General features: G+C 43.7%; 1 protein-coding gene across 1 annotated transcript; it reads right to left on the bottom strand.

Moving 5' to 3' along the window:
- Positions 1–6,692: 6,692 nt before the first annotated feature.
- On the bottom strand, positions 6,693–7,775 carry LOC132781561 (chemerin-like receptor 1). The gene has a single exon (XM_060785820.2). The coding sequence runs from the start codon at positions 7,758–7,760 to the stop codon at positions 6,693–6,695; it is 1,068 nt and encodes a 355-aa protein (XP_060641803.2). The 5' UTR covers positions 7,761–7,775.
- Between the last annotated feature and the right edge of the window lie 5,197 nt (positions 7,776–12,972).

Below are 12,972 nucleotides of genomic sequence, written 5' to 3'. Positions count from 1 at the left end.
ACCCAAAAAGAAGGACCAATAAAGGAAATGGAAGGAAGGGAAATAAAGGAGACACAATGGAAGGAAAGAAGAAAGAAGGAAAGCACCAAAAAAGAATGAATAATGAAGTTTATGGGAGGGAGGGAGGGAAGGAAGGATAATAAAGGAGAATGGAAGGAAGGAAGAAGAAAAGAACCCAAAAGAAGGAACAATAAAGGAGACAAGAAGGAAGGACAATAAAGGAAACAGAAAGGAAGGAAGGAAGAAGGAAGGACCCAAAAAGAAGGACCAATAAAGGAAATGGAAGGAAGGGAAATAAAGGAGACACAATGGAAGGAAGGAAGGAAGGGAGGGAGGAAAGAAAGGAGGGAGGGAGGGGGGAAATGAAGAAGGAAAGAAGGAAGGAAAGAAGAAAAGATGAAGAAAAGAAGGAAGGAAGGGAAGAAGGAAGGAAGGGAATAAGGAAGGAGGGAGGGAGGAGACAGAATGGAAGGAAGGAAGGATCATAAAGGAGACTGGAAGGAAGGAAGACGAAAAGAACCAAAAAGAAGGAACAATAAAGGAGACAAGAAGGAAGGAAGATGAAAGAACCCAAAAAGAAGGACCAATAAAGGAAATGGAAGGAAGGGAAATAAAGGAGACACAATGGAAGGAAAGAAGAAAGAAGGAAAGCACCAAAAAAGAATGAATAATGAAGTTTATAGGAGGGAGGGAAGGAAGGAAGGAAGGAAGGACAATAAAGGAGAATGGAAGGAAGGAAGAAAAAAAGAACCCAAAAGAAGGAACAATAAAGTTGATAGGAAGGAAGCCAGGACAATAAAGGAGACGGAATGGAAGGAAGGAAGATGAAAGAACCCAAAAAGAAGGATCAGTAAAGAAAAAGGAAGGGAATTAAAAGACACATAATGGAAGGAAAGAAGAAGGAAAGCACCAAAAAAGGAGGAACAACGAAGTTAATAGGAAGGAAGGGAGGGAGGAAGGACAACAAAGGAGAATGGGAGGACGGAAGAACAAAAGAACCCAAAAACAAGGAACAATAAAGGAGACAAGAAGGAAGGACAATAAAGGAGAAAGGATGGGTGGATGGGTGGATGGAAGAAAGGAAGGAAGATGAAAGAATCCAAAAAGAAGGATCAATAAAGGAAACGGAAGGAAGAAGGAAAATTAAGGAGACACAATGGAAGGAAGGAAGAATGAAAGCACCAAAAAAGAAGGAACAACAAAGCTAATAAGAAGGAAGGAAGGAAAATAAAGGAGACAGAATGGAAGGAAGGAAGGACAATGGAAGGAGGGAAGAAGAAAAGAACCAAAAGGAAGGAACAATAAAGTTGATAGGAAGGAAGGAAGGACAATAAAGGAAACAGAATGGAAGGAAGACCCAAAAAAGAAGGAACAATAAAGGAGACAGAATGGAAGGAAGAAGGGATAATAAAGGAGACAGAATGGATGGATGGAAGGAAGGAAGATGAAAGAACCCAAAAAGAAGGATCAATAAAGGAAATGGAAGGAAGGAAGGGAAATAAAGAAGACACAGTGGAAGGAAGGAAGAAGGAAAGCACCAAAAAGAAGGAACAACGAAGTTAATAGGAAGGAAGGAAGAAGAAAGAATCTAAAAAAAAGGATCAATGAAGGAGACAGACGAGACGGAGGGAAGGACAGACAGACAATAAAGGAGACAAAAGGAAGAAAGAACCCAAAAAAGAAGGATCAATAAAGGAAACAGAATGGAAGGAGGAAGGAAGGAAGGAAGGAAGGAAGGGGGAGTGTGCGTTTGTATAAAGAGTAGTTTTAGGTTCCGCCGAATAAGTGTGTCAGCGCCGATTGTGTTTAAGTGTAGGCCAAGATCTTTAGGCACTGCACCCAGTGTGCTGATCACCACTGGGACCACCTTTACTGCTTGTGCCAGAGTTTTTGCAGTTTGATCTTTAGATACTCATATTATGTAAACTTTTTCAGTTGCTTCTTGTCAATTCTACTGTCTCCTGGGATTGCAACATCAGCGATCCATACTTTGTTTTTTAACATGATTGTAAGGTCAGGAGTCTTCTGCTCCAAAACTGTCAGTCTGAATCCGGAAGTCCCAGAGTAGTTTGACGTGTTCATTTTCTGTAACTCTTTCAGGCTTGTGATCCCACCAGTTTTTTTGTCACAGGGAGATGGTATTTGTGGCACAAGTTCCAATGAATCATTTGAGCAGTGGTGTTATGCCTCTGCTTGGAGTCTGTCTGCGCGATCTTCTTGCAGCAGCTGAGGATGGGATCTATTGTTTCATCTGCTTCCTTGCAGAGTCTACACTTGGGATCTGTCATCGACTTTTCACTTCTGGCTTTGATGACATTGGTTCAAATGGCTTGTTCTTGGGCTGCCAGAATCTGGCCCTACTTTGTCTCCTTTTTCAAAGCCCCATTTGTGAGCTACAGCCATGTTGTTTCTTTGTCAATTTGGTTCTCAATTTTCCCCAGGAACTGTCCATGGAGAGCTCTTCTGCTCTGGATTGGGTTTTTAGGGTATTCCCTCTGTCTTTTGCACTTGAAGCAGTTTTCTACTATTGACGACCTTCAGTGTTGGTTCATGACTGCCTTTCACATCATCTGCCAGTGCATGTTTCTCTTCTTCTTCTGTTTGTTTCCCTTGCAAAAGCCCTCTCTCTGCCTCCTGATTTTCTGGGCAGGTCAAGTCTGTCGACATCACTACGTGGGTAGTGGATTGTCATCAGTTTTCTTGTTTTTCTGTCCAAATCATCCAGCTCTGCTTGCGTCCAGTTCACAATACCAGCAGTGTATCTAATGACAGGGATGGCCCAGGTGTTGAGAGCCTTGATAGTATTTCCGCCATTTAATTTGCTCTTCAGAATTTTTCTGACCCTTTGGATTTATTCTTTGATGACCACATTTTTTAAATGTCCATGCTTGATATTGTCCAGCTGTAGTATGCCCAGATATTTGTAGGCTTCAGGCTCCTCATCATCATCATCATCATCATCATCATCATCAATCCCTGCAAAAGGTTGCCTTTGTGTGTGTTTTAATGCTATGAAGCTGTGAGTTATATCAACTTTTGGCCAAAAATAAAATGTTTGTGACTTCTTCAGCAATTGTATAGACTGTACATGTGCCATTCAGATTTTGGATTACAACTCCCAGCATCCCTCATTATGGTCTATATGCCAATCAGGGATGATGGGAGTTGCAACCCAGCAGCTTATCGAGCGGACAATGCAATTCCCATAGGACAGTCCTTGCTACATCTTGGACGAAATCAATAGAGTTGGGTGTTATTGTTGAACCTATACAAGCCCTTGCTATTTATCTTTCTTGTGGAGTCTTCTTCTTTTCCCTGCTTTTGTTCCCAGTCCATTCATGAAATCTCTCCTTCTGGAACTGTTCCCCATTCCAATTCCCAAATTTCAGATAATGCCAAGTTTCCTCATCAGCAGATTTGTAACTCATTTCCCAATTCCTGCAAACATTTATATGGGACCAATGGTCAGCGGTTCCTCTCACCCTCCCTCCACCTTATTCCACCCCAGTTATAGTTAATGTTTAAAGGACCTTGGAAGCCGAGCCAAAAAGTTATGCAAAGTTTTACTCGTGGGTCACATTTAACCCTTGATTCCACAACCGTAACGTAGAACTAAATCAATGTCAATTAATCCTATATGCAAATATTAGGATGAAAGCATGGGGAAAAGGGTCCAAGAGTCTTAGCTGAACACTGAGCTGAAAAACTGACACTGCAGCCCAAAAGGCTAATGTATTTCAACAGGGAAAAATGTACAGTGTAGCTTATATATAGGCAATAACATTGAAATGCTCAGATATAGGATGGGGAAAACTTGACTTGGAAACAGTCCATGGGAAAGGGATCTAGGAGTCTTTGGAGACCCACAATAGTGTGAGCCAAGAGTGTGATGCAACAGCAAAAACAGCCTATGCAATTCTAGGCTGCATCAATAGATCGAGGGAAATGTTCTAGGTCGGATATGGATGAATAATGCCTGGTTTGGAAACAATCCATGAGAAAAGGAGCTAGGACAGTGGTTCTCAACCTGGGGTCCCCAGATGTTTTTGGCCTACAACTCCCAGAAATCCCAATTTACCAGCAGTTAGGATTTCTGGGAGCTGAAGGCCAAAAACATCTGGGGACCCCAGGTTGAGAACCACTGATCTAGGAGTCATATAGATCACAAGTTGAACATGAGCCAAGAGTGTGACGTGGCAGCTAAAAAGGTCAGTGTGATTCTAAGTCACATAGAATCATAGAATCATAGAGTTGGAAGAGACCACATGGGCCATGTAGTCCAACCCCCTGCCATGCAGGAAAACCATCATCAAAGCACCCCTGACAGATGGTCATCCATCCTCTGTTTAAAAGCTTCCAAGGAAGGAGCTTCCACCAGACTCCGAGGCAGAGAGTTCCACTCCTGAACAGCTTGTACGGTCAGTAAGTTCTTCCTAATGTTCCTTGTGCCGTCACACCCAGACGCCTTAAAAATAAAACTGCGATGTGCTGCTCTCTTTGTCTGAGCGGACCGCTGGGATCTTTCTTTAGAAGCTCAGATTTTCTGAGTAACTGAGTCCACTTCAGGTATGGAACCCCAAACAAAGTACTTATTTCCAAAGTCCCTGCAGACTTGGCACAGCTTATCAAAGTTACAAACAGTCAATTGGTAAAGCATAGAGATGAGTTTTCCCTTCCTCCAAAAAGTAAAAAGAATTCTGGAATCCCTTACCCTAACCCTCCTATGGCCAGAAAAAGCAGGTTTTCCCCCTATCTATTGCTCAAAGTTAGCTTTGGAGGCAAAGGCTCAATACTATCTATCAAACTCAATAGTTCTTTCTCAATGAACATCAATAGGAGTATAGTACCCACATTGAAGGAAATAATATAGGATATGGATGAGTGGTGCCTGGCTTAGAAATAGTCCATGAGAAAGGGATATAGGAGTGTTAGGAAACCTTTTTTGCTGCCACATCACACTCTCAGCTCATGTTCAGCTTGTGGGTCTACTAAGACTCCAAAATCCCTTCCACACTAGACTCCTATGAATGCAGACTAGAATCGCATTTGCCTTTTTTGCTGCTGCATCACACTCTCGACCCATGTAATCCGCTAAGACTCCTAGATCAGAATAAAGCAGACGAAAGTGGGACTATGACTTCCCTCAATCTGGACACTTAATCCCTATGGATGCAGCCTAGAATTGCATTGACCTTTTGAGCTGCTACATCACACTCTTGACTCATGTTTACCTTGTGATCCACCAAGACTCTTAGATCCCCGGAAGACCTCCAGTTATGTCATCTGGATCTCGGCCTGCGAGACGGACCTGAATTTCCTCTTGCTGCATAAGAGTGCGGTGCAGCAGCTTAAAGAGCTAATGTGATCCTATTCCAGATATGGGCAAACCCAACTCCTTTCTCTCACCATCCTATCTTTCATTCCTTCTCTCATTCCTTCCTCCTTCCCTCCCTCTTTCTCCTTCCTTCCCTTTTGTCTTTCCTTCCTCTTTACCTCCCTACCTTCCCTCTTTCTCCTTCCTTCCTTCCTTCCTTCCTTCCTTCCCTTTTGTATTTCCTTCCTTCTCTCTTTCCTTTATCCTTCCTTCCCTTCCTTCCTTCCTTCCTTCCTTCCTTCCTTCCTTCCTTCCTTCCTTCCTTCCTTCCCTTCCACCCTTTCATCCTTCCTTCCTATCCTTTTGTCTTTCCTTCCTTCCTTCTTTCCTCCCTTCTTCCCTCTCCCCCTTTCTCCTTCCATCCTTCCCTTCCACCTTTCTTCTCTCCATCCATCCATCCATCCATCCTGCCTCCCCTTCCTATTTTACCTCTTTCTACTCTTTCTCCTTCCTTCCTTCCCTTTTGTATTTCCTTCCTTCTCTCTTTCCTTTATCCTTCCCTTCCTTCCTTCCCTCCTTCCTTCCTTCTTTTCTTCCCTTCCACTCTTTCATTCTTCCATCCTATCCTTTTGTCTTTTCTTCCTTCCTTCTTTCCTCTCTTCCTTTCTCCTTCCATCCTTCCCTTCCACCTTTCTTCTCTCTTTCCTTCCTTCCTCCTTCCCTTCCATCCTGCTTTCCCTTCCTTCCCTCTTCCTCCTCCTCTTTCTCCTTCCTTCCCTTTTGTCTTTCCTCCTTCCCTCTTTCCATTATCCTTTCCTTCCTTCATTCCATCATTCTCTTCCTCCCTTTCTTCCTTCTCCTCTTCCTTCCTTCCCTTTTGTCCCTCCTTCCCTCTCTCCCTCCTTCCCTCTCTCTCTTCCATACTTCCATTCCTCCCTTTCATCCTTCCTTCCTTCTCTTTTTCCTCCTTCCCTCCTCTCTCCCTCCCTTCCTTCCATCATCAAGCAGCCATTCCTCCTATCAGGGAGCGCTAGCATGTTGTCCCCAAGTTAGAAAGTTTGCCCATGCCCGTCCTAGTCTGGAGTGTCTGCCCAAAGCAGAATAGAGTGGAATCATGACTTCCTTGGATCTAGGCACTATGTTCCTATTGATGCAGCCTAGAATCTCATTGGCCTTTTTCACTGCCACAAAATACTCTCAACTCATGTTCAGCTTGTGGTCTACTAAGATTCCTAGATCCCTTCCACATGGATCATGACCTTGTTCCATCTCTAGACACTAGACTCCTATGAATGCAGTCTAGAATTGCATTGACCTTTTGAGCTGCCACGTCACACTCTCGATCCAACAAGACTCCTAGATCCTGGAAGACCTTCAGTTACGTCATCTGGATCTCGGCCTGCGAGATGGACCTGGATTTCCTCTTGCTGGATAAGGAGAAGATGAAGTCCTCTCCGAAGGCCCCTTCAAAGGCTGCGAGGACGGACTGGCGGAACCGCTTCTGCCCCACAAAGACGTAGAGAATGGGGTTGATGCAGCTGTTGAAGAAGGCCAAGCTGGACGCCAACGGGATGCCAAGGTACAGGGCCATCTTGAGCTGGGGACTGGCGGATGCTTTGGTCATCTCCAGCAAGGAGAAGACGTGGTAGGGGAAGTAGCAGAGGAAGAAGGAGGCCGTGACAGCGATTATGATCCGGAAAGGCTTGGAAGACTTGGTTAGGCGCCTCCGTTTCAGTCGTGAGGCCACAACACCATAGCAAATGGTGATGGCAGCAAAGGGGAAGGCAAAGCCAAGGAGGAACCTGGTGACCACCATGGCCTGGTGCCGCATCTGGTAGAGCTGGCGAACATCCACTGTATCGTAATTGTCAGAGAGGGCGAAGTTGTTGAAACAGCTGGTGATGTTGTGGGAAGTGAGAGCAGTGTCTCGGAAGACGAAGTATGGGGAGCTGAGGGCAAAAGCGGCGGTCCAAGTGGCCACCACAACCCCAAAGGCCGCCCTCGGCGTGCGGTGGTTCCGGCACCAGATGGGCCAGACAACGGAGACGCACCGGTCCACGCTGATGACGGTCAGCAAGAAGACGCTGGCAAACATGTTAAGGAAGGCGGCTGCACTGTTGAGCTTGCAGAGAAGCTTGCCAAAGGGCCAGTGGAAGCCCAGGGCGGTGTAGGCGATGCTCAGAGGGAGGAAGAAGGTGAAGACAAAGTCAGCCACGGCCAGGTTGAGGAGCCACACGGCGCTGACTGTCCGTGTCTTCATGCGGAAGCCAGCGATCCAGAGGACGAGACCATTCCCGATCACCCCCAAGATGCATGAGATGCCATAGATTGCGATAGAGAGGAGATGCATGCTGCGCTGGAGGACCACAAAATGGACACTTTCATATGGCAGGGTGGCATTTCCGTGGACCAAGGTGAAATCAGGGAGCCGAGAGGTGTTCTCCATTCCACACCAAGGGATGAACTCCTGAAATCAAACAACAAAATCAATGATCAGTATTATCATTATTGTGTTGTCGAAGGCTTTCATGGCAGGAATCACTGCGTTGCTGTGAGTTTTCCAGACTATATGGCCATGTTCCAGAAGCATTCTCTCCGGACGCCCATAAATGTGGGTGAAACGTCAGAAGAGAATGCTTCTAGAACATGGCCATACAGACCAGAAAACACACAGCCACCCAATTATCATTATTATTTAGCCATCTCCAAGAGGCTGTTAGGAATTGTGGGAGTTGAAATCCAAAACATCTGGAGGGCCAAATTTTGCCCAGGTCTGGAGTAGGTGATTGCACCTTAAACTAGTCGAACTTGGTTTACATCGTCTACAGTTCATGAAAAACCACTTTGCTCCATATCTTTTCCTCTCTGGAGTTGGAGGCAAAAATACATCCAATTTCTACCCAATTGATTTCATGGTTTTCATATAAAAAGAAAAGAAAAACTCACCTTGTTTTATTTTTTTGCCTCTTTCAACGTGTATCTTCTCTGAAACATCCAATTTTGGGCACATTTGATGCCAGTCCTCTTAACACATTTTCTCTGGGTTGGAAATGCCAAGGCACACTGCTTTTTCAGCTGTGATTCACTATGACCCTGAAGCCTTTCCTTCTTCTTTCCATATGTCTACGTTTAGGGGAATTTGGAGGATCTCATTTATTCCATGGTTTTGTTTGTGGAATCCATTTAACCCTTTGGAATGGGTTAGAACAGTGTTTCTTAACCTGGTGATTGGGGCCCCTGGAGGGGGGGGGGTCACCAGGAGGTGTCAAAGGAGTCACCAAAGACCACCAGAAAGCACAGTATTGAGTGTTAGTCATGAGGGTTCTGTGTGGGAAGTTTGGGGTTCAGAATGCTCTTTGATAGTAGGTGAACTATAAATCCCAGCAACTACAACTCCCTAATGTCAAACTCTATTTTCCCCAAACTCCACCACTGTTCACATTTGGGCATATTGAGTATTTGTGCCAAGTTTGGTCCAGATCCATCATTGTTTGAGTCCACAGAGCTCTCTGGATGTAGGTGAACTACAACTCCCAAACCCAAGGTCAACGCCCACGAAACCCTTCAAGTATTTTCTCTTGGTTGTGGTAGTTCTGTGTGCCAAGTTTGGTTCAATTCCATCATTGGTGGAGTTCAGAATGCTATTTGATTGTATGAGGGTTGAATGAAAAGTAATGCCTCCACTTTTGTTACGAGGGTTTGGATGGGACTATTTTAGAAATCAAATGCATAAATAATTCTTAGAATGTGCTCTTTAATTACTACTATTTTCAACATAATCACCAGACAATTGGATACATTTCTGTCAACAATTAACATGTTTTCTGAAGCTGTCATGGAAGAAATCGACACTGTTTCTGCAACCCATTGTGTACAGATCTTCTGATAGCCAAGCAAAGCAATAATGTGACCCACACGTTCTTGTGAAATGCCGATTATGCTTGAAATTTCTCTCTGAGTGCTACGATCGTCCTAAATCAATCTGTCAACCTTTTGCTTGCGAGACTCGGTGGTTGCTGTCACAGGACGTCCAACTCTTTGTCACGCAAGTCAGATGTTCCCACCTCAACATCTTTAAACTTACTCACCCAACGATGCACAGTACTCACATCAACACAACCACCATAAACAGCTTGCATTCTCTGATTAATCTCCTTTGGTGTGACACCTTCTGCTGTCAAGAATTCAACGACTGCACGTTGCTTAAGTCGTACTGACCGACCGTCTGCGCAGGGTTCCATACTTCGCACTTTAACAACACAACCGTTCAAATCTAAGGCTTCCCACCAAAATGGAACTGTATAGGAGAGTCTACTGAACAAGCCAGTACCTGCCGCATACCAGTACTGTCATTTGTTGAGGAGTTACAAAGGTGGAGGCATTACTTTTTATTCAACCCTCATATTTACCCCCACACCCCACCAGTATTCAAATATGGCTGTATTGGGTATTTGTGTCAAATTTGGTCCAGTGAATGAAAATACATCCTGCATATCAGATATTTACATTATGATTCCTAACAGTAGCAAAATGACAGTTGTGAAGTAGCAACGAAAATAATGTTATGGTTGGGGGTCACCACAACACGAGGAACTGTATTAAGGGGTCATGGCAGTAGGAAGGTTGAGAACTACTGGGTTATAATATGGAGCCATTCAAATTTTACAAATTATGGATGTCTCTTCACAATCAGGCAAAGTGGAACTAAACAGCAAATTTCAATAACAGTAAGTGAATCTGGATGGCATCCTAAAGGCTACCTCCTGAAATAACATTATTATTATTATTATCATCATCATCATCATCATCATCATCATCATCATCATCATCATCTCATGTTTATCTCTGGATAAGTTCAGCGCAAATCAAAAGCTTTCATTGCTTCTTCATCAGACATCAATCTAGTGATTAAGAAGTAGCTATTATTCTTGTTGTGTTCGATGTATTGTCGAAGGCTTTCATGGCCGGAATCACTGGGTTGTTGTAGGTTTTTTCGGGCTATATGGCCATGGTCTAGAGGCATTCTCTCCTGACGTTTCGCCTGCATCTATGGCAAGCATCCTCAGAGGTAGTGAGGTCACTACCTCTGAGGATGCTTGCCGTAGATGCAGGTGAAACGTCAGGAGAGAATGCCTCTAGACCATGGCCATATAGCCCGAAAAAAACTACAAGAACCCTTGTTGTGTTGTCGAAGGCTTTCATGGCCGGAATCACTGGGTTGCTGTGAGTTTTCCAGGCTGTATGGCCATGTTTCTTTACATTTTTTTCATACTGGCAGTCAGATTTTGTTCATGTTCATGGTTTCCTCTTTTCTGTTGAAATGGTCCACATGCTTGTGGATTTCAATGGCTTCTCTGTGTAGTCTGACATGGTGGTTGTTGGTGTGGTCCAGCATTTCTGTGTTCTCAAATAATATGCTGTGTCCAGGTTGGTTCATCAGGTGCTCTAAAATCGAAGCAGTAAATAAAAAAAACATGGGAATTCCAGATAAGAATCAATCAGGGCCAGCTAACACCACCCAACAAAGGATCCCCCAAGCAGGAAGCAGCCAGGCTTTGAAGCTGCAAGGCTATTCAATGCTAATCAATCTGGCCAATTAGCATTTAATAGCCTTGCAGCTTCAAAGCCTGGCTGCTTCAATGCTAATCAGTCTAGCCAATGGAGTCCCCAGTGGCGCAGTGGGTTAAACTCCTGTGCCAGCAGGACTGAAGACCAACAGATTGCAGGTTCGAATCCAGGGAGAGGCGGATGAGCACCCTCTACAAGCTCCAGCTTCCCATGCGGGGACATGAGAGAAACCTCCCACAAGGATGATAAAAAACATCAAAAAATTATCCGGCCGTCTCCTGGGCAACGTCCTTGCAGATGGCCAAATCTCTCACACCAGAAGTGACTTGCAGATTCTCAAGTCTCTCCTGACACGACAAAAAAAAAAAGTCTGGCCAATTACAATATTCACACTTGCCTCAAGCAGACACGAGTTCTTTCTCCCACCCTGGACATTATTACACAGATATATAAACCTTATTTGCCTAGTTTCCAAACAGACCTCACAACCTCTGAGGATGCCTGCCATAGATGTGGGCAAAACATCAGGAGAGAATGTTTCTGGAACATGACCATACAGCCTGGAAAACTTACAGTAACCCAGTGATTCTGGCCATGAAAGCCTTAAACAAAATATTTTTTGCTAAAGGCGAGCCATGGAAAAAAACAGAACAATCTATGTGATTTAAAGCTGCTCATAAAAGCATAAAAACCAGTTACTGAGAAGTCATAACTTGACCAAAAGCCAGTACGATTTGAGTGTTGAGACCCAATTTTGAATTCCTGCTTGGCCAGGGAAACCCAATGGAGATCTTGGGCAAGTCACATAAAATAATCTTGAATTTGCCATAAATCAGAGAGGTTTATGGCAACGCTAAGAAGTGGCTCTGTGGTCTTTCTTTCCTTGGCTGCTGCTAAAAGAGTGCCTCTAAACCATGAGTAAAAAAACCCCAGATTAATTCAATTAAAAGCATATCTGCAGGGATTGTGCCTGAATCCGGATTTAGAGGCAAAATCCTGCTTAAAACAATTCTTGCAAGCCTTGCACTCCAAATTCTCATGTGCAACAGCAATGCATCTATTGCTTCTTCTTTCCTAGGGTGCATCTACATTGCAGGATTAATGCAGTTTGATACCGCTTTTATTTATTTATTTGTGACATTTATATGCCGCCCTTCTCATCCCGAAGGGGACTCAGAGCAGTTTACAAAATATATATACATACAATATATGATATTATTAGCACAGGCTTGTTTGGGTTTTTTTTGTCGGCTGACTTGAGAAACTGTAAGTCGCTTCTGGTGTGAGACAATTGGCCATCTGCAAAGACATTGCCCAGGGGACATCCGGATGTTTTGATGTCCTGCCACTCTTACGACATTTATATGCCGCCCTTCTCACCCCGAAGGGGACTCAGAGCGGTTTGTAAGATATATATACATACAATATATTATATTATTAGCACAGTTTTTTGTCATGTCAGGAATGACTTGAGAAACTGCAAGTTGCTTCTGGTGTGAGAGAGTTGGCCGTCTGCAAGGACGTTGTCCAGGGTACACCCGGATGTTTTGATGTGTTGCCACCCTTGTGGGAGGCTTCTCCTGAGAAGCTGGAGCTGATAGAGGGAGCTCGTCTGGGCTCTCCCAGATTCAAACCTGCAACATAATACAGTATCAGCATTATACAGGGTTAGTCAAAACGCATAGGCCAATAAGCCATTCAATTGAATGGCTTATTGGCCTATGCATTTTGACTAACCCTGTATATTACTATATTGTACTATACAATTATATTGTAATATTATTAGTAATATGACATGTAATATAAAATATATAATTATAATATATTATTATGTAATGTTACATGTAATATAAAATATTTAATTATCATATATTATTATTAGTATTATATTGTATTACATTTATATTATATTTACATTATATTTAACTGCCCTGGCTCAATGCTGCTGGGAGTTTTGCAAGGCTTTGAGCCTTCTCTGTCCCAGTGTGAACACACTACAACTCCCAGAATCCCAGAGCACTGAGCCAGGGCAAGTTCAAGGAGGGTCAAATTGCATCAAATCAAACCCAGGCATGTCAATGGCGCGCGAG

This window comes from Anolis sagrei, chromosome Y (assembly GCF_037176765.1).
Source record: "Anolis sagrei isolate rAnoSag1 chromosome Y, rAnoSag1.mat, whole genome shotgun sequence".
Classification (NCBI taxonomy): Eukaryota; Metazoa; Chordata; class Lepidosauria; order Squamata; family Dactyloidae; genus Anolis; species Anolis sagrei.
The sequence above is the reverse complement of the archived record's forward strand: the minus strand, read 5'-3'. Positions and strand labels throughout refer to the sequence as shown.

What these genes read in the sequence shown, in the direction of transcription:
- LOC132781561 (XM_060785820.2), bottom strand. Translation starts at nt 7,760, where the DNA reads ATGGAGAACACCTCTCGGCTCCCTGATTTCACCTTGGTCCACGGAAAT.